Genomic DNA, 25626 nt, shown 5'->3' with positions numbered 1-25626 from the left:
TTGCATCTGACCAATTCCTGCATAACTCGGCAGCGGCGAGAGCAGCCCCCGCTGGGCACCAGGGCTAGCTGTTGCAGAAAAGCCAGGCAGGGATATCTAGGACCAGCCCACCAGAGTTTTAAGGTACGTATTTAATTCAGAATTTCCCAACTGGTTAATTGCCTAAGAACTCACAATTCATGAAGAAAAGGCTCAGAATGCTCCTCAGATAAACTCTCAGCAAGACCAAGTGGCTTGATCATTGGCTTAGGTAGATAATTGCCTCCACCTCTTGTATTGTCTCAGTCCCATCCCTCATTGCTTCCCAAAGCTAGCTCCTCTGGTCCCTCTCCGCTACCCTGATCCATGCACAGAGGGCTCTGTTGTCTTCCCAGCAGACAATGGCTGTTGGGACATATTACACGGAGCTATATTCTACAGAGCCTCTCCCGCTCTGTCCTCCAACTCTAGTAACTCAGCTAAGGGCTCCTATTGGCTTTTATCGTTTCACTTCAAACTGTTCAGTGCCTCTTTCCAGGTCCCAAACTTGAGCTCTGCCTCTGCTTCCTGCAGTTTACACCTTCCCTTTTCTCTTCCTACTCTGTGGCAGCCCAGCTCTGTCAATGCTCTAGCCCAGCTTAGAGGGATTTTTACTGTTAATTTAACATTACCAGGCCGCACTTCGCCGTTAATGCAGAGTCCTGGGCCTGGCTCTGGCCTACACTTAGGAAATTAGGTTGATATAACTAGGTCTAAGGGGTCTGAAAAATCCACACCCCTGAGCAACAGAGTTAAACCAACCTAACCGCCAGCGTCAATGGGAGAATTCTCCTGTCAATCTAGCTACTGCCTCTACAGTGACAGGAGAACCCCTCCCATCCGTGCAGGTAACGTCTTCACTAAAGCACTACAGCCTCACTGCCGCAGTGTTTCAAGTGTAGACAAGTCCTTGGTCACTTATCAAGAGAGTAGCTAGTGAGCCCCAGCAGCAATCAGAACCCCAGGGTGCTAGGCGCTGTTCACACCCATACCCAAGGCAGTCCCTGCCCTCAGAGACTTCCCATCGAAGATGAGACACAGCAGATGTCTGTAAGACACAGGTGGGAACACGGGCTAACAGTGAAACGACTGATTTACACGATATGCCGTGGTCACAGCACCCCAGCCATGGGCGTGGTCCACGAGTACCGTGGCAGAGTGGAGCTTTAAGGAGAGAGTTGAATGTAGTGTAGTTGGGAGAAAAGCTAATAGTCTGGGGGGTGTTATCAGGAGTGTCATATGTAAGATGCAGGAGGTAATTGTACCTCTCTACTCAGTACTGGTCAGGCCTCAGCTGGAGAACTGTGTCCAGTTCTGGGTGCCCCACGTTAGGCGAGACGTGGACAAATTGAAGTTTAGTCTTGAGAAGACGACTGAAGGACAACTTGGTAAGTTTTCAAATATGTTAAGGGCTGTTTTGATGGCAGGCAGTCATTCTTCACATCCTCTGAATCACAGAATCATAGATCAGGGTTGGAAGGGACCTCAGAAGGTCATCTAGTCCAACCTCCCTGCTCAAAGCAGGACCAAACCCAACTAAATCATCCCAGCCAGGGCTTTGACAAGCCTGATCTTAAAAACCTCTAAGGAAGGAGATTCCACCACCTCCCTAGGTAACCCATTCCAGTGCTTCACCACCCTCCTAGTGAAATAGTGTTTCCTAATAACCAACCTAAACCTTCCCCACTGCAACTTGAGACCATTACTCCTTGTTCTGTCATCTGCCACCACTGAGAACAGTCTAGATCCATCCTCTTTGGAACCCCCTTTCAGGTAGTTGAAAGCAGCTATCAAATCCCCCCTCATTCTTCTCTTCTGCAGATTAAACAATCCCAGTTCCCTCAGCCTCTCCTCAGAAGTCATGTGCTCCAAACCCCTAATCATTTTTGTTGCCCTCCGCTGGACTCTTTCCAATTTTTCCACATTTTTCTAGTGAGGGACCCAAAACTGGACACACTACTCCAGATGAGGCCTCACCAGTGTCAAACAGAGGGGAATGATCACGTCCCTCGATCTGCTGGCAATGCCTCTACTTATACAGCCCAAAATGCCGTTAGCCTTCTTGGCAACAAGGACACACTGTTGACTCATATCCAGCTTCTTGTCCACCGTAACCCCTAGGTCCTTTTCTGCAGAACTGCTTCCTAGCCATTTGGCCCCTAGTCTGTAGCAGTGCATGGGATTCTTCCGTCCTGAGGGCAGGACTCTGTTGAACCTCATCAGATTTCTTGTCTTAATCCTCTCATTTGTTTAGGTCCATCTGTATCCTATCCCTACCTCCAGCGTATCTACCACTCCTCCCAGTTTAGTGTAATCTGCAAACTTGCTGAGAGTGCAGTCCACACCATCCTCCAGATCGTTAATGAAGATACTGAACAAAACTGGGAGCTAGGACAAGTAATGGGCTTAATCTGCAGCAAGGGAGATTTTGGTGTGATATTAGGAAAAACTCTCAGGGTAGTTAAGCTCTAGAATCTGCTTCCCAGGGAGGTTGTGGAATCCCTGTTACCGGAGGTTTTTGAAAGCAGGTTGGACAAACAGCTGTCAGGGATGGTCTAGGGTTACTTGGTCCTGCCTCGGGGCTGGATTTGATGACCTCTCAAGCTCCCTTCCAGCATGACATTTCTCTGATTCAAAGAAGGCAGATAGCTCATGGCTGTAGGGATTTTTACACCTGTAAAAGGGTAGCACAGGAAAAAAGCACAAAGGTGGTTGTAGGGAAACAAAGCACAGAGTGACTGCCTGTGTGAACCCCCACATCGCCCCCAGACATTACAGCAAATGATGAGAACAAAATGCAGCCAGGGAATTGCTTCAACATCTGGTTCAACTTGAGAATTGTGAAATGTTTTGCTGACATTTTCTTCCCAGAAGAAAAAGCATCGTCATCTCCTAGCTGCCAGAACAGGTCCCCTTGTCCTGCACAGGACCTAGGACACCATGGGCACGTCTACATAGCAAATAGATACCTGCAGTTGGCCTGTGCCAGCTGGCTGGGGATGTGGGACTCTCACTCTGTGTTGACTGCCCAGCTCGGGCTGTAGCCCAGGCTCTAGGAGCCTGTGGGGTTAGAGGATCCCAGAGCTTGAGCCAGGCAGTCTACACCGTGATGAAACAGCCCTGCAGCCCTAGCTCCATGAGCCCATGCCAGCTCGTATGTCTAGCTGCTGTATGGACATAGCCGCCGGGGAACAATCATTGTCCAGGACCAAATGCTTTGGACCTGCTGGTGATTCAAGGAAGGGTGTAGAGCAGCCTGCTGGGGGCAGCTCAAGGCTTTGACCTTGATCTTCAAAGACCAAGCTAGTTTCGGTCCCAAAGTGCTGAGAGCACCCAGGCTCCTGAGAACTGATAACAGCCCTGCCAACATGCAGAGCCGCTGCCCCCCAGCAGCCTAGCTAAGCCTGCATTTAGGGCAAAGCCAGGACCAGCCCACAGTGTTTTTGAGGTTGGGGCTGATTTGGGGGTTGTCTGATTTTATTCTGGGAACTACTTGCCTAGGGACAAGTACACTGCAAGACACAAGAGTGCAAGAACTCACGGGCAGCTGCTCAGCAGGGGAGAAGGGGGAGCACCGCTCCCACAGGAAGGTGCTTCTCTAAGTGGGTTTAAACAACACCCACAGACTGCAGAACAGTAGCTTGGGAGCCGACAAGGGCAGCAGCCAGTGTGCGCTAGCAGTGGCCTGTGGGGTGGTGGGTTTCCCTCAATTAACACAGAAGCCTGGTAGTCACGACAAATGGGTTCCCTTCACAGCCTCCTTGTGTTACACTGGCTAAGACACTGTGCCTCCTCTTCCCTCCGAGTCGTGGAGATGGAGTTAGAGCCCAGCCTTCTGTGCAGGCCCCTGCCGGGCAGCCACAGACTCGCTCTCCAGCAATGCTGATTATGCCAAGGGAGAGGGCTCATGGGTCAAGCCGAGCAAGGAATGTGCAACGTCTCTCAAGGGAATTCAGTCTTTTTCCAACAGCCAAATCCCCAGGCAGACAGCGCTCACCTCAGGCAGCTGTCTGATCCATGGCTGGGTAGTTTTAATTCTCTGGATTGGTTACAGACTGCGCCAGGTCCTCAGGTTTGGTATTATACATTCAAGGTGTGATTGGCTGACTAAAGCATGTGCTATGTCTGTGTCAGTGGAGGAGCAGAGCAGCATGTCCAGTGCAAACACTCAGGTGTGCCACGTTGTCTCACGGTGACAAAGGCAAATCCTCTGCTTCTCACCGGACAGGTGCAGCGTGGCAGAGTCCAGCAGCATGCTGGGCCTTTGCTTTTATTTAGTCGTACAAGTGCTAGGATGGGAGAGGCTATTAAACCCCAGGCACAGTGCAGAGCAGATTGCTAGGGGCTCCTGGCAGATTGCTGATCACCCTCCAACAAGGAAGTGGGGGAAGTTGATTCTGATGGGGGGTGGGGAGGGTCACCTGGGGCCCAGAATTTGTGCATGCACCAGGCAATCAGACTTCTGAGCTGTTCTCACAGCTATGTCAGTGCTAAAAGACACGACGTCTGCCTCACCTTTGCTCTCCCAGCAGTGTCTGCACACAGGGCCCAGCCCTGTGGCCGAAATATGAGTGAATTCCAATCAGTTTGCTGATGAAGGTGATCTTTCACAGCAACACCTTCTTCCTCAAACACTGAACAAGACCCAAGCCCACCATCTGTCCTCTCGCTGCCGGAGCTGGTCACACGGAGGGACTCACCCAGTCCCTCACTGGGTTCTGCAGTGTGAAATTTATTTTGTTCCGATATTAGGAACCGATACATAAATTCAAGACATGAAGTTTAAAAAACTAAAATGACTCCACTCGTAAGAGAACCGAGGTAGAACTGGCTGAACTGAGAGCACATCCACAGCCAGTAAAGCCCACAAATTCCCCTGTCCTGAGAGCGGGAGACCCCGGCATGGCAGAGTTGTGCATCATGTGTGGGGGCCTAAGCCAATGGGTGCTGAACTTGCCGCATACATCAGACTGTCTGCAGCAGCTGCTACAGGAATGATAATGATGCCTGGGCTAGACAGTTGATTTCATTTAGATTCATCCAAAGAACTGCTCTGAACGCTCACAGGGGGAGGAGGAGGGACAGGCAGAATGATTTTCTTTAATTACAAAGCAAAAAAACCAGCTCTTTTGCTTTGTGGAGAATTGGAAAAAGCCAGGGCTCAACATTCCCTTGAATCCCCTATTAGGTAAGTTATCCTCTGCCCAAATAAGTCACACCCTTAAAAGAATCTTCACTCTTTATTGAAGGAGGCAGCAGAATAATTTATGAACATGAAAACATCTCAGCTGAACCTCCATTTACCCAGCACCAGTTTGGATTCTATGCCAGTGAACCTCCTCCAAGCTCTGCAGCCATCACCCAGGTCCCAGTGAGAGGCCAGGTGCGCACCTCCACCTGCAGCAGGAGACTGTACCCTTCAATTCATATAGAGTAGGTAAGTGAATCATACCCTCTGAACTCAGTCTGAGCAATAAACTGGGTGTGTGTGTGGGGAGTGGCTATGGCCCAAGTTGGTTTTGCACCTCATTTGCTCTGTTGCATCTAGAGCAGATAATGCCAAATGTTTGCGTCCATCCCTCTTGTCCCTGGTCAGTATTCTACAGCTCCGCCCCTTTCTCTGTCACAACTGCCACGCTGCCCAGGTAAGTACAGCTCATGTGACCACCCGTGGTTCTGGGGAGATTCAAACACAGAGACTCTCAAAGCAGTGGGTCCCACCTGCATCAGAAGAGAACTGTGTGTAACACAACTGGGAGCACTCCTCACTGCTACAGCCAGGTCTGTGTCGATACGGCCCCGCAGGACTCTGCGGAAGGTGCATGTGTGGAGGCATGGTTGCATTTGGTTTGGTAAAGTGCATGACACTGCATCAACAGAAGGCTTATTGGTGCAACCTAGTAAAAGAGCAGCTGAGACCTGCATGTCCTGAAAGAACTTTGAGAGCCTTTCAGGGAGCTGGGGAGGCTGCCTTTGGGTTACTATAGATGCTGACATTGCAAATGATACATGTCACTTTGCTACTGCCCAATACCCCCCTGGGTCCATGTTAGGAAGCACTAAGGAACATGGGGAGGAAAGAGGCCAGCCTCCTCCCGCCAACATTTAAAAAGGAACCAACAGCAGCTGCTAGTGTCTTAAATCAGTTACACTTAAATCTACTGCACATTCCTACAGCGTAAAGCTAGCGCCGTGCCCAGGGTAGCCATGTCGGTCCCAGGCAGGTCACATCAGGGACTGAGAAAGTGATGGCACACCCAGTAGCTGCCTCTTCTGACTGTTCCCCACAGCTCCCTCCTTACACTGTAGGCTGCTGCAAGTTCAGACATGGCACTGGTGCAAGTGAGAGGTGTAGGAAGCTCTTGGATGGCGTTCTTAGAGAATCTGCTCTGTGCTTGAAGCAGAAATGTCCAATAACCTCCAAGCAGCATACGGGTTGAGTTCATCCTGGTCTCTGCAGAGCGCCCACACATACAGCATCCGCAGAACTTTGTCCTGAAACAAAAATTCACTTGTTAGAACTGAAACTACACACTGCAGAGAACACAGCATCGCTGTGGGCTACGAGTCACACCCCTCCCCCCCTCACAGAGAACATAGCACCGCTATCGGGCTAGGAGTCAACCCCCAGCACCACCACATACGCTGAGAACAACATCGCTGTTATACAAGTCCTACACTGATTTTGTTTTTCTCTCTTTTAGTTAAGGTTACCAAAATGCTGGATATCATAAGCTCACTTTCTCTTCAAAAACTTAACCTTTTGGGCTGAATTGTCCCTGATTAGTTGTGATGCTTGAAAATGTGAGCCAGGCAGCCATTTGAGTTATATGGCAACAAGAACACACACCCATTTTCCTGTTTTGACAACCAATTTAAACACAGATAGCCCAGGAGCAGCTGAACTCTGCAGGGAATCTCCTGCAGTTAGTACCTCTGATTTTATAAAGCTGAGAGTATTTGAATATGGACTTGTGTGCATGCAAACACCTAAGGCCTTGTCTACACTACAAGACTATTTCGAATCAACTTAGTTCGAATTTGTGGATTCGACCTTATGAAGTCGAATTTGTGTATCCATACTAAATACACTAATTCGAATTTCTGAGTCCACATTCACGGGGCCAGCGTCGACTTTGGAAGCGGTGCACTGTGGGAAGCTATCCCACAGTTCCTGCAGTCCCCGCTGCCCATTGGAATGCTGGGTAGAGCCCCCAATGCCTGCTGGGGGGAGAAATGTGTCAAGGGTGGTTTTGGGTAAGTGTCGTCATTGAACCGTCAATCACAACCTCCCTCCCTCCCTCCTTGAAAGTGCCTGCGGGCAATCTGTTCGTGCACTTTTCTGGTCAGTGACAGCGCGGAAGCCACAGCACTGCAAGCACGGAGCCCGCTGCGATCATCGCCGTTTTCTCCTCCTCGCACTTTATCGTCCACCTCTTCCACAGTCAGCTGCTGAGAAATTGGGCTACTTTTCAATGGTGCTGCAAGCACTGGGGGACCATAGGGGACGTTTTACAAACATCAACGTCGGGTGGCCGGGCAAGGTTCATGATGCGTGTGTTTTCAGGAACTGTGGGCTGCTCAGACGCCTGCAGGAAGGTAGTTTCTTCCCGGACCACGAAATAACTGTTGTGGATGTGCAGATGCCTATAGTCATCCTCGGGGACCAAGCCTGCCCGCTAATGCGCTTGCTCATGAAGCCCTATACAGGCGCCTGGGACAGCGACAAGGAACTCTTCAAATACCAGCGAGCAGCGTGACCTGTGACTGTTCAGTTTCTTTACAGAGAAGCTGAACCTGCCCCTGTTTCTTTACCCAGTTACTGTTGACTCTCCTCTTCGGTTACATACCCCGTTCACCCCGTTACCCCCACTTCCAGCACACGTGTAAAAATAAAATACATGTCCCATTATTACTTAACAAAGGTTTCTTTATTCATGACTTTTCGTGAAAGAGTTGAAACTGGGACGCAGGCTGTGCTGGGTAGGGTGTGCGGTGATGTAAAGACCGCCTCTAAACTCAAGGAATGACAGGCTCCTGCTCCTAGAGCGGTCCGCAGTGCCGGAAGGCTTCTTTCAACGGAGCCTGCCATCCCTCTTTATGGAATTCTGTGTGCGGGTGGATATGTGACCTTGTGGTGGAGGAGGACGGATACAGATTCCTCAGCTGCGTGACTCAGCGGTCCAGGACAAGGACCGCTGTATAAGATCTGTAACCGCCCTCCCCCGCTGCAAAGTCACATCTCCCCGCCCACACAGATCCTGGAAACCACCTCCAAAAACCGACCAGGGTGCCTACTGACTGCACCGTGTGTGTGACCCGCTGCTGATCCTGCCCCCATGTCTGTACCCTGGGAAAGGTGACTGTCCTATGCAATTAACCACCCCCTTCCCCACCCCCCCCATTCAAACACAGTCTTCTTTGAAAAAACATAACGGAAACAGTAATTAACAGCAAAGCATTTTTATTAATTAAGTAGACAGTTAGGGGATGGGACTGGGACTGGGATTACTGTGAGTCTGGAAGTGAAGGACTTCGGCAAATGTAGGGTATGAGAGCTTTTGGGTACTTGAGCACTGTGCTGTGGTGCAGTGACAGTATTCACGTCCCCGGCCGCCCCTCCTCCTGATTATTTTCGGTGAGGGGGGTATGGGACTTTGTGGCGGGGGAGTGCGGTTGCAGATACACTGCAGGGTGTCTCTGTCCTCCTGCGGTCCTGCAGAACATCCACAAGGCGCCTGAGCGTGTCCGTTTGCTCCCTCACTAGTCCAAGCATTGTTTCAGTCGCCTGCTTGTCTTCCTCACGCCACCTCTCCTCCCGTTCGCTGTGTGAGCGCTGGCACAGAGAGACGGTCTCCCTCCACTGGCTCTGCTGGTCCGCCTCTGCTAGGTAGCAGCCCATACGTTCCTCGAACATCTTGTCCCTTGTCTTTTTCTTTCACCGCCTAATCTTTGCCAGCCTCTGCGAGGGGGATGCTGTGGCAGGTCTGGAGACAGTGGAAGCTGTGAGATGGGAAACAGGGAGTGAATTCTTTGCAAAGATACATTTTTGCGAAAAATTAACTGAGTCTAGGCTGTCTCTGTGAATTCTGGGTTGAGCCCCTTGTGCCTGCTGGGGCAGAAATCATTTTCGCGGTGGATTCTGGGTAAATGTCGCCAGTCATTCCTTCCTCCGGGAAAGCAACGGCAGACAATCATTTCAAGCCCATTTTCCCAGAATTGCCCTGGCATACGCCATAGCGTGGCAACCATGGACACTGTTTTGCCTTTTGTGTATGTCACCGTATGTGTACTAGATGCCGCTGACAGAGGCGGGCCAGCAGCGCTACACAGCAGCATGCTTTTGCATGACAGCAGAGATGGTTACCAGCCATATTGTACCATCTACCATACCATAAATTGGTAATAAGATGGTAATAAGATGGGCATGGTTACCTGTCCTTTTGCACTGCCCCATTTGGTGCTGTCATAAGTGCCCCTGGCCGAGCAGCCAGGGGCGCAAAAGCAAAAATTGGGAATGACTCCCTGAGTCAATCCCTCCTTTTTGGTATCTAAAAATAGAATCAGTCCTGCCTAGATTATGGGCAAGTGTACTAGAGAACCACTGTATCATAGAACCAGAGAGCACAGCTGCTCTGTGTCCGATCCTGCATAAATTATGAGCTGTATGCTATTCACAGGGGGTGCTCCTGCAACAACACCACCTGTTCATTCCGTTCTTACCCCAGCCTTCCTGGGCTACCATACCATTGTCCCCCCACTTGTGTGATGAAGTAATAAAGAATGCAGGAATAAGACACAGTGACTTGTTTGTGAGAAATGAGTGGAAGGAAGCCTCCAGCTGCAATGATAGTCCAGGCAGGACATTAAGGAGTGTGGATGAAGGAGCCCATCATCCCTCTGCTAGTCCAGGGGCAATTGAATCTTTTATTTACAATGAAGGGTGGGGGCTGATGGAGCTCAGCCCCCTGTTGCAATGATGAGGACGGTTACCAGCCATATTGCACCATCTGCCATCAAAAATTAGGGACAGGCGCCCTTGATCGACCTTACTGATGCTAGTCGGCATGGTTACCAGCCCTTTTGCACTGCCCCATGTGCCAATAGGCTGATGATGAGGACGGATTTCCATCTTTTTGTACCATCAGCCATCCATAGCGTGGGGGGAGCAAGGATGTTGGTGTTGAGTGCTGCACCATCGCGTCTATCTGCAGCATTCAGTAAAGATAGGGTGACATGTAAAAGAGTCAACAGAGGATTTTTTTCACTTCTGGTGGTGGGTGGGGTGTGTGCGCAAATTGCCGAACTATGCCCTGACCCACCGCAGACACTGTGTTTGACCCTAGAAGCATTTGGAGCTCATCCAAGAATGCAAATAGTTTTCGGAGACAGCAGGAACTGTGGGATACCTTGCGTCCTCATTTCCCCCCTCCCTCCATGAGTGTCCATTATATTCTTTGGCTTTCCGTTACGCTCGTCACGCAGCTGCGTGCTGAGTCTGTGCTATGCCGTCTGTCCGTAGATTTTTTAAAAATACTTTGGACCAGGCGTAAAATTACAGTAATTACCCTAATTAGATGCAGGAGTCTCCGAGCGAGATCACCCTGAGGAGGGTCACTGAAGGAGATAGAGAGCGCATGCTGCGTGAAAGCTAGCACGAACCAGGGCCCGATGCAGCCGTGCTCGGGGAGGCAATGCTCCCTGAGTACCTCATGAAAGCCTTGCGCGGAAAACTGTGCTACCACGGAGCACCCAATAAGGCAGCTCTCCCCAGGAACCTCCTGCTGATGCTTTTCGATTAACGCAAGGAGAGCTTCGTGGAGATCTCCAAGGATGATTTCTGTTCTATCCCCATATCTAGAGAGACCTCCTTTTCACACAGTTAAGATTCCTGTTATATTAAGAATAAAAGTTAACATGGTTAAAGCACTTACCGACTGCTCCTTCCCCTGATTCAGGGTCCGGGTTAATGGCCGGGGAGGGTTGTTGGGAGATCTCCGTGACGGTGATGAATAGATCCTGGCTGTCGGGGAAACCAGCGTTGTAAGCGCTCTCGCCTGCCTCGTCCTCCACAAACCCTTCCTCATCTTCCCTGTCCGCAAACATCATCGAGGAACTGGCTGTCGACACTGTCCCATCGTCAGAGTCCACGGTCACTGGTGGGGCAGTGGTGGCAGGCTCCGTAATGTCCGTTTGCCGCTTTGATTTTTTGGTAGCCTTGTCTGGGGTCCTTGATTTTCACGCGGCGCTGCGTTGCATCCCGCCTGTATCCTCTGTCTCTCATGGCTTTGGAGACCTTCTCGTAGGTCTTCGCATTCCCTGTTTTGGAGCGCAGCTCCGAAAGCACAGACTCCTCGCCCCACACACCGATCAGATTGAAGAGTTCCCAGTCAGTCTATGCTGGGTCCCTCTTTCTATTCACAGATAACATGAACTCCTCTGCTGGAGAGCTCTGCATCGTTGCAGGTGCTGCGGAGCTCGCCCCGATGTCCAGCCAGGATGTCAGATTCAAAGTGCCCAGACAGGAAAATGAATTCAAATTTTCCCGGGTCATTTCCTGTGTGGCTGGTCAGAGAATCCAAGCTCGGACTGCTGTCCAGAGCGTCAACAGAGTGGTGCACTGTGGGATAGCTCCCGGAGCTACTAAGTTCGATTTGCATCCACACCTAGCCTAATTCGAGCTAGCCATGTCGAATTTAGCGTTACTCCACCTGTCGGGGTGGAATACCAAATTCGAACTAACGAGCCCTCTAGTTTGAATTAAATGGCTTCCTGGTGTGGACGGGTGCGCGGTTAATTCGAATTAACGCTGCTAAATTCGAATTAAAGTCCTAGTGTAGACCAGGCTTAAGTACGCAATCTCCAACAGCCTTGGGCTGGCTGGTGCCCATTAGGAAGCTTGTTTGTCCTGCTCTTCTGTCATTTTTCGCCTTTTAACTTTTCCCCATGTCTCCCCACCCCCTGCCCTTCCTTCTCTCCTTAGTAACTGAGGAAATTCAATACAAAAACCTCTTAATACAACTTTAACCTGCACTATGAAAAGTCACAAAACTGCAGGAAATGCAACTATTACATTTCCATCCAGGTCAAAGCCCTGCACACATGTAGTACTCACTCGAGTCCTGTTATTCTGGGTCAATACGTATACAGTAGAACCACAGAGTTATGAACATCTCAGGAATGGAGGTTGTTTGTAACTCTGAAACACTCATAATTCTGAACAAAACGTGATGGTGGTTCTTTCAAAAGTTTACAATCGAACATTGACTTAATATGGCTTTGAAACTTTACTGTGCAGAAGGAAAATGCTGCTTCCCTTTTACTGTGTTAGTAGTTTACATTTAACTCAGTACTATACTGTATTATTATTATTTTTTAAGTCCTCTGCTGCTGCCTGATTGTGCACTTCTGGCGTAACTCTGGGGTTCTACTGTAGTATTTTCCTGAAGAAGTCTATGCTCTTAAGTGTATAAACATATAAGATGGGTAAAGGGGCTGAGTTAATTGCAAATTAAGGTTTCAATGGCATTTTCCAGCTATTTGTGACATTAAAACTCCATTTCATTACATTCTGTAATGAAAGAGGCAAACTAAGAAAGGAGAAAATTGGCACCAAAGTTGTGATCTAGCTGGAAAGGTTTCGGCTCCTGAAAAATAGAGTGTTTTACTGGAAGTGTGGCAGACAACTACAGGGATCTTAAAAAAAAAAAAATTTGAGGAATCCTTGTGGCACCTTAGAGACTAACACATTTATTTGGGCTTAAGTTTTCATGGGCTAGAACCCACTTCATCAGATGTATGAAGTGAAAAATACAGGAGCAGGTATAAATACATGAAAGGATGGGGGTTGCTTTACCAAGTGTGAGGTCAGTCTTATAAGATAAATCAATTAACAGCAGGATACCAAGGGAGGAAAAATAACTTTTGAAGTGGTAAGAGAGTGGCACATTACAGACAGTTTGTGACACCAAAACACAGGGAAGATGGCTTTCTTACTGGGGAATGAGACATCACAGAACAAAAAAAAAAACCAACCCGTTACCTGCACTGTGGGAGTTCTGGGTGACTGATTTTACATTTTTATTAATAGAGCTACATCCTAATCTTGGATGTGCAGTGCATGTTGCTGCATATATTCAAAGAAACTGGGACTACAAACATCTGAACTCCCAGAAGTGGATTTCTAAACTGTAGTTATGCATTTAAGATTAAAATTTGTCCCTTATTCCCATGGGATGCTGTGACAGGCACAATCTCTCAGGATTAATTTTAAAGAGGATTCCTTCAACCTTTCAAAAGTGCTTTGCTGGATGGTTAAAGGCCTATTTCCCCAGGTCAACTGTGCAAAACTCCACAGGCATCTGTCCCCTGCTCTCTTTTTAAAGTGGTGTATTTGCTAGAACACCTGGCATAATCATTTCATATGCTCCCAAACCTCCTACGTATCCCATTGAGGGTGAGTTTGCAGCACTGGAGTGGGTGAGTGCAAACAGGGCAATACGGCAGCAGGAACAAGCACATGATTTCTATTTAGCGAGTTTACAACTTGAGGCTCCTTTTTACCTAGAAGCTTATTTGCTCATGACTCCGAGCACTGCAGAAGTGCAACAGTAAAACAATCATGGCTGCCAGGCGGCTTGCAGCTGACACTGGATTAAAACTCAAGTTTCATTTCCTTTACAGCATTTCAATACATCTCCTGGATTTATTGCTGTTCTCAAGGAACCAGACAGAAAACGGGCTTTGATCCCCTTTAATAAATCAGCACATTAATACCCAGCTTTTACCAATAGGCTAATTCAATGTGAGAAATCACTTAAAAGACCTCTCTTCTCCCTGTGGTCAATATGACAGGCTGCAAATCAGTCCAGATGGGCCCCCATCATTAAAATTAGACCTTTTTTCTGTAAACCTACAGTCTGGGCTCAGAAGAATGGCTGAGAAAAGCCAATATTTATTAAACACGTATTAATTTTAATGGAAGGCTCCTGGAAACTGCCAGCTCCAGGCTCCTCGCAGCATCACCTATTATACATCATTAAACTACTTAAACATTGCCAGGCACAGCGAGAGCCGTCTGGAGAGCCTGCCACTCAGCCACAGAGATTTCCAGAAAACTTCACAAGCTCTTAAATCCATGTGTCATTAACTCCCAAAACGAGCTTGACAGAACTTATCTGCAGACGGTGCTTAGGTGAATGACGCTTTCTACAGCCTACACGGACAAATGAAACCACTGCAAAAAGTGATTCCCACACAGATTCCAGGACAGGGCATGGTCAGTCAGGCATCCCCAGAGTAGCTTTCAGAGGTCCCAACACAGGACTGTGCCATGTGCAGTATCTAGCGAGGAGAACAGTTTACCTGGTTTGAGCCAGAACCTTAGTACAATTACAGTGGATCCAGAACCTAAACTCACGGGGCTTGAGATTATTCCCCACCCCTCTTGCAATTTATTAATTTTAATTTCTCCCGCTTCAAGTCCATTTTGCTAATTTCTGCCCAAGTTCCCAGAACCTCTGGGCTCCTCACACCCACCCATCAGCTCCTCACACTCACACCCGCTTCATCAAGGACGGAGAAAGGCAAGAAAGCATGCACCCAAAACATACAAATAAACAAATTAAATATAAAAACAGGAAACAGCCCCGCTGGGAAATGAAGGTCCTAATGTGCCCTGATTTGTTGTTCTCCAGTTTCCCCCATCTTTAAAATGGGGATAATGATACTGACGTCCTTTGCAAAGTGCTTCGAGACCTAATGGTGAGAGCTAGATATTCCTTACAGCTGCAGTATAGAGCTACCACCACATGTAGCTGAGAGCATGTGTGTGGAGCAGCAGTCAGAACGGTCACCACAATACTGCCACTCCCTTTTCATCTCGCCCTCCTCCCAGGGGCTCGCAGCAGCTCCTAGCATGGCACCATTCTCCTACTTAACAAACGGGCTTTCACTGCTCCTGTCAGATGGCCCTACAGGGCCCCAGCCAGATGCCGTTACTATTCATAATTACTCTTTCGTTATGGTTTTTCTCTCATGAAGAGTCACATGAAGAGTCTCATGAAGAGTCTACTCAGCACTGGTGAGACCTCATTTGGAGTACTGTGTCCAGTTTTGGGCCCCACACTACAAGAAGGATGTGGATAAATTGGAGAGAGTCCAGCGGAGGGCAACAAAAATGATTAGGGGGCTGGAGCACATGACTTATGAGGAGAGGCTGAGGGAACTGGGATTGTTTAGCCTGCAGAAGAGAAGAGTGAGGGGGGATTTGATAGCTGCTTTCAACTACCTGAAAGGGGGTTCCAAAGAGGATGGATCTAGACTGTTCTCAGTGGTAGAAGATGACAGAACAAGGAGTAATGGTCTCAAGTTGCAGAGGGGGAGGTTTAGGTTGGATATTAGGAAAACCTTTTTCACTAGTAGGGTGGTGAAGAACTGGAATGGGTTACCTAGGGAGGTAGTGGAATCTCCTTCCTTAGAGGTTTTTAAGGTCAGGCTTGACAAAGCCCTGGCTGGGATGACTTAGTTGGGTTTGGTCCTGCTTTGAGCAGGGGGTTGGACTAGATGACCTCCTGAGGTCCCTTCCAACCCTGAGATTCTATGAGACTCTCCTATCAGACACTTCCATGCAGTCCAGGATCATCAGAAACAGCTGATCCAAGACGACCCAGGTACACAAAAGCCAAGTGCATGAAGAACAGACCAAGCGTATGAAATTCTGGTATCTATGGATATGTCTACACTATGAAATTAGGTCGATTTTATAGAAGTTGATTTTTAGGAAGCAATTTTATACAGTCGATTGTGTATATCCACACTAAGCGCATTTAGTCAGCGGAGTGCGTTCTCACTACCGTAGCTAGCATCGACTTACAGAGTGGTGCACTGTGGGTAGCTATCCCAGTCTCCGTGCCCACTGGAATTCTGGTTTAAGCTCCCAATGCTTGATGGTGCAAAAACATTGTCGCGAGTGGTTTTGGGTACGTTGTCAGTCACCCCTCCCTCCGTGAAAGCAATGGCAGACAATCGTTTCATGCCTTTTTTCCTGGGTTACCCGTGCAGATGCCATAGCACCACAAGCATGGAGCCCGCTCACTGTCACCACTGCTGTTGTGGGCAAGTCTACTGTAGGGGCTGCTGTGATCCAAGGAGCCAATGCAATCATGGACATTCTGTTATCAAGGGTAGTGACTCTGGGAAATGTGCGGGCCTTTTTAGATTTTAGGTGCATCATATTCCTGTCCTTTGTCGCTGGTGAAGTTGACACAAGTAACAGCTCCAGGGCTCTTGCTCTTTTGCCTTGGCCGAGGTGCCTTGCCCTAACCCAGGGGTGGGCAAACTTTTTGGGCCGAGGGCCACATCTGGGTGGGGAAATTGTATGCAGGGCCGGGGCGGGGGTTGGGGTGCAAGAGGGAGTATGGGATGTGGGAGGGGGTGTGGTGTGCAGGAAGGGGCTCAGGGCAAGGGATTGGGGCAGAGGAGGGGTGCAGGGCATATGAGGGAGCTCGGAAGGGGGTTGGCGTGCAGGAGGGGTGCTGAGTGCGAGAGGGGGCTCAGGGCAGGGGGTAGGGGTGCAGGAGGGGTGGGAGGTGCAGGCAGAGGGCTTAGGCCAGGGAGTTGGGAGGCGGGGTGCAGGAGGGGTTCGGGCTCCGGCCCGTGCCACTTACCTAAAGCGGCTCTGGGGTGGCAGCGGTGCGAACCGGGGCCAGGGTAGGCTCCCTGCACGCCTGCCCTGGCCCCACGCTGCGCCGTTCCGGAAAGCGCTGTGGCCCCTGGGGGAAGGGGGGGTGGAGGGCTCCGCATGCGCTGCCCTTGCCGCGCCTCCAGGTACCTCCCCCAAAGCTCCCATTGGCCATGGTTCCCCGTTCCCAACCAATGGGAGCTGCGGGAGGCAGTGCTTGGCGGCAAGAGAAACACATGGAGCCCTCTGCCCCCCCGCCCCTGGGGGGCTGCAGAGAAGTGGTGCCGGCCGCTTCTGAGACCGGTGTGGGGCCTGCAGCACCACGGGGGACAATCCCACGGGCTGGATCCAAAGCCCTGAGGGGCCGGATCCGGCCCGTGGGCCGTGGTTTGCCCACCCCTGCCCTAACCAGACCTCCAAGCACTCGACACAGCAGCAGCTCCTTGCCTTCGCAGCAGACGGTGCAGTAGGACTGCTAACCGTCCTCATCCACCGCTTCTGCTGCAACTCTGCTCTCCTGCTCCCTAGCAACAAGCTTGGGGAATCTGTACTGGTTTCTCCTGGATGTGGCTGGCAGCAGATGTTGCAGTAGGACTGCTAACCATCGTCATCCACCGCTTCCGCTGCAACTCTGCTCTCCTGCTCCCCAGCGATGAGCTCAGGGGATCTGTTCTGGTCCTTCTGGTTGCTGCTGGCAAGACGGTGCAGTAGGACTGGTAACTGTCCTCATTGGACATGTAGCTAGGCCGGGGGTTCTGGGAACGTCTTCCCTGCCCAGCTCCTAGCAACCTCCAGGGCATGGTGTAAGGCTCCATCACTTCCCCTGCAACTCTGCTCTCCTGCTCCCTGCTCCCCAACGACGAGCTCAGGGGATCCATTCATGAAGCCTGGACAGTAGTAAGGAGCAGTTCAACTATAGGCTGAGCAAGTGCAGAACGGTGGTAGAATGTGCCTTTGGATGTTTAAAAGGTCGCTGGTGCTGTTGGTCAGACCTCAGCGCAACCAACATTCCCACTGTTATTGTTGCTTGTTGTGTGCTCCATAATATCTGTGAGAGTAAGGGGGAGACATTTATGGTGGGCTAGGAAGTTGAGGCAAATCACCTGGGCTTCGATTTTGAGCAGCCAGACACCAGGGCGATTAGAAGAGCACAGCAAGGCGCGCTGCGCATCAGAGAGGCTTTAAAAAACCAGTTTCATGACTGGTCAGGTTTCGGTGTGACAGTTGTGTGTGTTTCTCCTTGATGCAAACCCACCCCCTTTGTTGATTTTAATTCCCTGTAAACCAACCATCCTCCCTCCTTTGAAATAAAGTAACTATTGTTTTGAAACCATGTTTTTTTTAATAAATAGAGATAACAGACAAGGTAGCCTGGTGGGGTGGGGGAGGAAGGAAGGACACGGCCACATTGTCATTCAACAATAAGCAGCCTTCTGTTGCTTGGGCCATCCTCTGGAGTGGAGTGGCTGGGTGCCCAGAGCTTCCTCCCTCCCCCCCCCCCCCCGTTCTTGGGCATCTGGGTGAGGAGGCTATGGAACTTGGGGAGGAGGGTAGGTGGTTATCCAGTGGATGCAGTGGGGGGTCTGTGCTCTTGTTGGCTTTCCTGCAGCTCCAACAGACGCTTCATCATGTCTGTTTGCTCCCCCAACAGATGCATCATGTCCATTTGCTCCCCCATTAGCCTCAGCATCGTGTCCTGCCTCCGCTCTTCACGCTCACTTAATTCTTTCCTGGCCTCTGCCACCGAATGCCTCCATGCATTAAGCTGTGCCCTATCAGTGCGGGAGGACTGCATGAGCTCAGAAAACATGTCATTGCGAGTGTGTTTTTTTCCGCAGATGATAGGGGGAGTGTCGAAACATTCTATGCTCTACGATTCTGGGGGGACTGCATGGTCACCTGTGCTGCTGAGTTCACCACACTGACCAAACAGGAAATGAAATTCAAAAGTTCCCAGGGCTTTTCCTGTGTCCCTGGCTAATGCATCGGAGTTCAAAGTGTTGTCCAGAGCAATCACAATGGAGCACTCTGGGATAGCTCCCAGAGGCCAATACCATTGATTTGCGTCCACACAACCCCAAATTCAACCCAAAGTCGATTTTTGCGCTACTCCCCTCACCGGGGAGGAGTACGGAAGTTGATTTTAAGAGCCCTTTAGGTCGATGGAACGGGGTTGGTTGTGTGGATGCATTCATTTTTAAATCGACTTAACGCGGCTAAATTCGACATAACCCCGTAGTGTAGACCAGGCCTATGTAAAGCAGCCACATTAAGAAGTGATTAGCTGATTAACTGAGGCATGTTGAGTAAGGCTAACCCTCTAACTTGGGGTGGGGGAGGTTACTGTCTTTACTTCTATCCCTGCTGTTTTTCCCAAAAAGTTTTTAATATGCAATTTTTTTTTTAATTCTTTTTTTTTTTTGCTCAGAAAGATCCTACATTTCAGCCATGAAGTGACGGGATGTATGTGACGGAAGTGAGATTGCTTGTTCAAAACCCACACCAAGATGACAGTCCCCAGCAGGGAGATCCATAAAGGTAGCAGCCCCTGTTCCTCTCTGCACTCAATCCTGGCTAGATAGTCACACTCCTGCTTATTCCCAATTTGGCTTGAACCACTGCTGGGACTTTCCACCCACTAAATTCCCTTTGTCTAGCAGCTCTGTCATTAGATTTTAAAGCAAAGCAACCAAGCAGCATGCTGAGAGTGATTCTGTATAATCCTCTGGGTGGCTTACTGCCCGTGGCCCTCATCTCCTTGGGTTTCACAACCTTCTCTAAACCATAATCCCATCCTTTGCTACTCCCCACTGCTGCCCAGGATCCCTGGGCCTTTTAAATGCACCAGCACAACGAACTCAGGCAGTGTACCTGCCACCTCCTGCATCTGACAAGAACAGAGCTCTGAGTGGCTGAGCCAGGCCAGGCACAGGAAGGGAGCAGGTGTACGGAGGGGCAGGGACCCACTGTGCTAGATGCATCTGGATACTCTGCCCTTTCATTATTTGGTTACATGACTTCACCTGGGATTGAAATGCAACTTATTGGACTCAATCACCATTTCCCACTATAAAGACAAATCCCATTAGCTCTACACTAGCTCATTACACCTTCCTCATTCTGAGAGCTTTTTAAGAGGGCTGCTAAGGGTCTGACCATCAGATACCTTGTTTTTCCAAGTACTTCCCGCCAGTTTTTTCTGTTGGTGGATTTTTTTTAAATCAATTGCTCCATTTTCTAGATCTCTTTTAATATCAGTGAAAGCATCTGAGTTCTGGGACGTACGAGAAGTTTGGACATGCTTACAGGGCAAAGTTTTCATGTGTGCTTTGAGTGCAGGACCTTGTTACTTCACACTGGTGATATGGAAACCCATTGTGAAGCACTGAACTTCATCTGTTAGTAAGTGATCATCCTAAAGAAAGCCCAGTTCTCCATCAAAAAATGTACTTGTTTGTTTATTGGACATGCTTAGTTTTAATTAGTGATGTTCTTGCAAACATACTGAAGTAATGAGAGCTCAGTAATGCCAGACCTCTTGCTAGAGCACTAGTTCACCTCTGCTCAGAAGCAGAGGGCATGTGTTTGTGGGGGTGAATTATGGAGAGCACGGATTACTTAAATGCACATTAGCGAGGCTCCATGGCAGATGTGTGTGTGTTACACAGTGATGACTGGATTAAAAGTGAATGCACACAATCTCACTAGAACTGACTGCAAAGCACTTCATTTTTCACACACAGTACAGGGTATCGGTGATAAATGAAGGGGGGGGGAGAGAGCTAGTTCCCTTTTATGGACCCAGCCAGCCAGTCAACTATGAAATCCCCCTTAGTAGCTGTTCGCTACTTGCTTTACCTGTAAAGGGCTAAAAAGTATCACTGCTATGCATAGGTAAAAGGAAGTGAGTGGACACCTGGCCAAAAGAACCAATGGGAAGGCTAGAACTTTTTGAAATTGAAACAAGACTTCCCTTTCGTCTGTGTGCGGTTATTCTCAGAGAGAAGCAGAGACAGGGCGGAAACTAAGCTGTAAAAAGCTTGGGGTCAGGTATGAAAAATCATCAGTATACCTAGAAACTACTCATTTGAAATCCCAGCTATGTAAGCAGATCAGGAAATGTCTGGGAAGACGTGATCAGGTTTATCTCCTTTTATTTCTTTATGGCTTGCGGACGCCTCTGTGCTAACCCCAGGTGCTTTTGTTTTGCTTGTAACCTTTAAGCTGGACCTCAAGATCTATTCTTGATGCTTAATCCTTCTATTTGCTCTTTTTAAATCTAGCAATAGCCTGAGTTTCCAGATGTATTTGCTTTCTTTTTGCTTTAATAAAATTTACCTTTTTTAAGAACAGGACTGGATTTTTGTGTCCTAAGAGGTTTGTGCACACATTGTTTAATTAGCTGATAGCAACAGCTGATTTCCTTTGTTGTTCTCTCTCAGCTCTTCTCCGGCTGGGAGTGGGAGGTGAAAGGGCTTGAGGGTACCCTACAGGAAGGAATTCCCAAGTGCGCCTTCCTGGGTTCTCAAAGGGGTTTCGCACTTGGATGGTGGCAGCATCTACCCATCCAAGGTCAGAGAAAAGCTGTAACATTGGGAGTTTAATACAAGCCTGGAGTGGCCAGTATTTATTGCTAGAATCCTTGCAGGCCCCCACCTCTGCACTCAAAGTGCCAGAGTGAGAAATCAGCCTTGACTGCATCACTTACCGGATCTCCTTCTACCACCTCTCCTTTCTGATTTTTAATCATCATAACAAGTTGAGCCTGGAAAGTGATAATTAATACGGGTCCCTGCTCCATCATCTTCCCCATAGCAAGCTGTAATGAGAAAAATTTTCTATTAGAAAGTGGAGATGTCTTTCTGCATGTTAACATCAGGAGAATTTAAAATGACTATTACTTGCACAGTAAATCACTAGCCGGTAATCCCTTTCAAAGCTGATTCTGACTACTATACTGAATTATATCAGTTGCGCTAGTACAATTGATTGAGTCAATTGTACTAGCACACTGTTCCAAAATGTTTCTTCATTATAATCATGTTTTTAAATACTTATACTACACTTTCGGAAAAAACGGTCCCTTTTGGGCAGAAATTTTCCATTCTTATTTGCCTGAGGGCTGAATTTTTTGGAACGTGTGAACAAGAGCTATTCAGCTATTTCTGAGTTATGACAGGATGATAAAAAAAAGTCCCGCTCTTAAAAAATAGCAGTATACTTTTTCCAGGGAAATAACTCAAATCCAACTCCAACTTTGACACTTCCCACCTAGTAAGTAAATAGCCCGTAATGAGGTAAGTCCCAATGCACTGGATAAAGGAACTTTTAAGTGGAATAGAAGCCATGAAGGCCAATGCCTTTTTTCCCCTTTTCCTGTCCTCTTTATTCCACTGACATCTCTTACCTCTCTAAACACCTAGGGAATTAAATGCAAAAGACAATGCAAAATTAAAGTTGCTTTATTAAGAATGCAAAGCTGAGAAGTAATCACGATGCTCCCCTCTGGCAGGAATCTATTAGGATACAGGGTCAACTGTTCATATGTGCTTAAGTGACCCATGGTCTTTAAATCCTTGATTGTATTACCTCAGAAATAATGTGTCTCTAAGGTAGCAGTAAAAGTCACAGACTGCTTTTAAGCCATAGTATTTGATCATTTAATTAAAGACTGCATTATAATGCACACAAAGGGCAGTGCTAAGATGTGTGTTCAAATGAACTATGGCAGTGTTTCCTGGATTTGAGCACTTATAAAAAAAAAAGTTAAGGCAAGTTGCTGGAAGCCACTTCCCACCAGCACGTGGCACGTGACTCACTGTACATGTCCTTCCCCTTAAAACAGCCACTGGCTGACTTCACCCAGGCAAAAGGGCAGAGAACTCTGCCACAGCCCCACCTGTCATGCTCTATGGCAGTGGTCCCCAACGTGGTGCCCTAATGCGCCTGCGTCCTGGCCCCTGGGAGAGCACTCGCCAAAATGCTGCTGAATTTCAGCGGCATTTTGGCGGGGACGCCTCTCGCTGACGCCACTTGCCGCCGACAAGTGATGTCATCGAGAGGCGTCGCCCCTGACTTTCGGCAGGTGCTCCACCGCCGCAGTGGTCCTTCGGCTGGCGCCTGCCAGCCAAAAAGGTTAGGGACCACTGCTCTATGGAGTAACAACGTTAGAAAAGGAGAGTCTCTGACTCTGCCAAGACTAAGCTCAGCTCTTCACCTGCCTGGCAAATGAAGCTTTCCTAGTCGCACTTGAGCCTAAGAGTATGTCTACACTAGAAAGGCAAGTCGAGCTATATTAGGTCAACTTACAGCTACCACATGAATTCTGCCAGTGGGGTACATCCACACGACCTTCCTTGGGTCAGTGGTGCACGTCCTTACCAAGAGCGCTTCCACTGACCTAAGAGGGGCAGTGTGGGGAGCAGAGAGCCTGGTCTCAGCTCCGCTGGCAGCTCCCTGCCAGGAGTCCAGCTGCCCCACAGGCTCCTGGGCCCAGCTCTCCAGGGGAGTGGGGGGTAGCTAGGCTCTAGCTGCCCAGCTTTCTTGTCAATTTCACAGCTGGTGACAAGACAGACAACAGCCGATGTTAGTAACCGACATAAGCCTTACGCCTCTCGTGGAGGTGGAGTTATTATGTCGGTGTAGTAGGGCACTTATATTGGTGGGAGGGAGGTTGTAGCGTAGACCAGCCCTAAGTTTCTAGCATAGCAATAAATCATATTGCCACCTCCCCAGCAGCTCAGCCGGGAGTGAGGCAGGGAACCAGACTACTCAATGACAAACATTCAGCTCTAAGCACTTTCATCCCATGTGTCTAAAGCCAGACTTTACGGTCATGTGCCAGATCAGGAATTCAATTGGGCCGCCATTTTCTGCTAATGCAGATGGTGATGTATATATACACACCTTTTCTGTCTTAACATAAGCCGCAGTGTGTGCACTGAATTTCATTATAGCTGTGTATGTAACATCTACATTTGAATCACAATTCTGTACTAGTATGGCTTTTTGCATTTAATTTTTAGTGTTTTTAGCAAAAAAGAAAACTTGTCTCCAGTCAGTTTGTTATGTTACATGCTTCTAAGTCAACATTTTGAAACGTGCGTTCCTAAAGTTGCACATCTAAATCCATATTAAGGCACTTAAACAAAGAGGTCTTCATTTGAGAGGTGCTAAGCATCAAAAAATCCCATTGAAGGCAAAGGAAGCTGTGGGTGCTCAGCATCTTTGAAAATTAGAATGTTTGTCTAGATACCTCAAATATGTATTTAGATGTCTATGTTTGAAAGTGTTGGTCTTAAGTTTCACTCTTCTCACGTACATGGGAATTACATATTCAAATACAGACGGAACATTACTTCACTATATATGTATAAAACACTATCTGGAGAATCATTTTGCACACACAACAGTTCAGTTTTGGAAGTGACATGCTGCAGTTTGCTATTTTCATTCTAAATGTTCTTTCCCAACCACAGCAAAGATGCCATTCAGATTGAAAACACTGTCTGTACATGCCAACATAAGTCTGTTTTCTGAGTGTAAAAAAGTATCAGAAGAATGTCTGACAATACCTTTTGGCTCAAAGGTCAGAGGAGAACATTATTAAATATCCCCTTGCCCATTCACCTCTGAGCGAAGAACAAACAAAGGCAACCCCAGGGTAATATTTCAAGGAAGTTGTAAATGGCTGAAAACAGACACACAACAAAGTGCCTCTTCAGCCAGAGCTGCAGTCCTGCTACCGGGACATTGTTCTATTTAGCAACAGAAGGGGGAAGGAAAAAAAAAATCTAAACTTCCCACCCAGGAGTTATTATTCAGCACACCATGAAGTCATGTCTCTTGGACAGAGACTTAATACTGGATGTTCCTAAATTAAGTGAGATGTTTAGAATAAAGTGATAATGTTTATTACTTCAATAAAGTCCATTTGATTAGAATGCATTGTTCATTGCTGGAGATAATCAAGGGAATTGCAGCTGTAATGGGCAGATTCCTGCTTGGTTGGCACTCATATCTAATTCCTCATGTTACAGAAAGGGCAGAAAAGGTTTCCTATTATTTCAGAGGAGTTGGTGTAAAGGAAGGGGACAGTCTGGTATCCCAGGAGGCCCTCAGATTATTATGGCAATACGGGCCTTGGAAGGAGAGGGAAGGGAACAATTCTTTTATAAGAATTGCCATTGCTCATCAATGATGGTGCCCCACCAACCAATGTGGTTATGTAACATAAGAACATAAGAACGGCCGTACCGGGTCAGACCAAAGGTCCATCTGGCCCAGTATCTGTCTACCAACAGTGGCCAATGCCAGGTGCCCCAGAGGAAGTGAACCTAACAGGCAATGATCAAGTGATCTCTCTCCTGCCATCCATCTCCATCCTCTGACAAACAGAGGCTAGAGACACCATTCTTACCCATCCTAGCTAATAGCCATTTATGGACTTAGCCACCATGAATTTATCCAGTTCCCTTTTGAACATTGTTATAGTCCTAGCCTTCACAACCTCCTCAGGTAAGGAGTTCCACAAGTTGACTGTGTGCTGCGTGAAGAAGAACTTCCTTTTATTTCTTTTAAACCTGCTGCCTATTAATTTCATTTGGTGACCCCTAGTTCTTGTATTATGGGAATAAGTAAATAACTTTTCCTTAACCACTTTCTCAACATCACTCATGATTTTATATACCTCTATCATGTCCCCCCTTAGTCTTCTCTTTTTCAAGCTGAAGAGTCCTAGCCTCTTTAATCTTTCCTTGTATGGGACCCTCTCCAAACCCCTAATCATTTTAGTTGCCCTTTTCTGAACCTTTTCTAGTGCTAGAATATCTTTTTTGAGGTGAGGAGACCACATCTGTACGCAGTAATCGAGATGTGGGCGTACCATGGATTTATATAAGGGCAATACTATATTCTCAGTCTTATTC

At 48.2% G+C, this 25626-nt stretch overlaps 1 protein-coding gene across 2 annotated transcripts in view; it reads right to left on the bottom strand.

Moving 5' to 3' along the window:
- Positions 1 to 4730: 4730 nt before the first annotated feature.
- Positions 4731 to 25626, bottom strand: part of TIMM44 (translocase of inner mitochondrial membrane 44) — a 64368-nt gene continuing 43472 nt past the window's right edge. For both annotated transcript variants that reach the window (XM_044998913.1, XM_044998914.1), the window contains exons 12-13: positions 21408 to 21518; positions 4731 to 6513 (exon numbers count right to left, since the gene is read on the bottom strand). In XM_044998913.1, the coding sequence (XP_044854848.1) occupies positions 6394 to 6513; positions 21408 to 21518 (231 nt within the window). In that variant the 3' untranslated portion in view covers positions 4731 to 6393. The remainder of the gene's footprint in view (positions 6514 to 21407; positions 21519 to 25626) is intronic.

The sequence above is a fragment of the Mauremys mutica genome, chromosome 24, assembly GCF_020497125.1.
Source record: "Mauremys mutica isolate MM-2020 ecotype Southern chromosome 24, ASM2049712v1, whole genome shotgun sequence".
Classification (NCBI taxonomy): domain Eukaryota; kingdom Metazoa; phylum Chordata; order Testudines; family Geoemydidae; genus Mauremys; species Mauremys mutica.
Note: the sequence above shows the minus strand (reverse complement) of the source record. Positions and strands in the feature narration are given on the sequence as shown.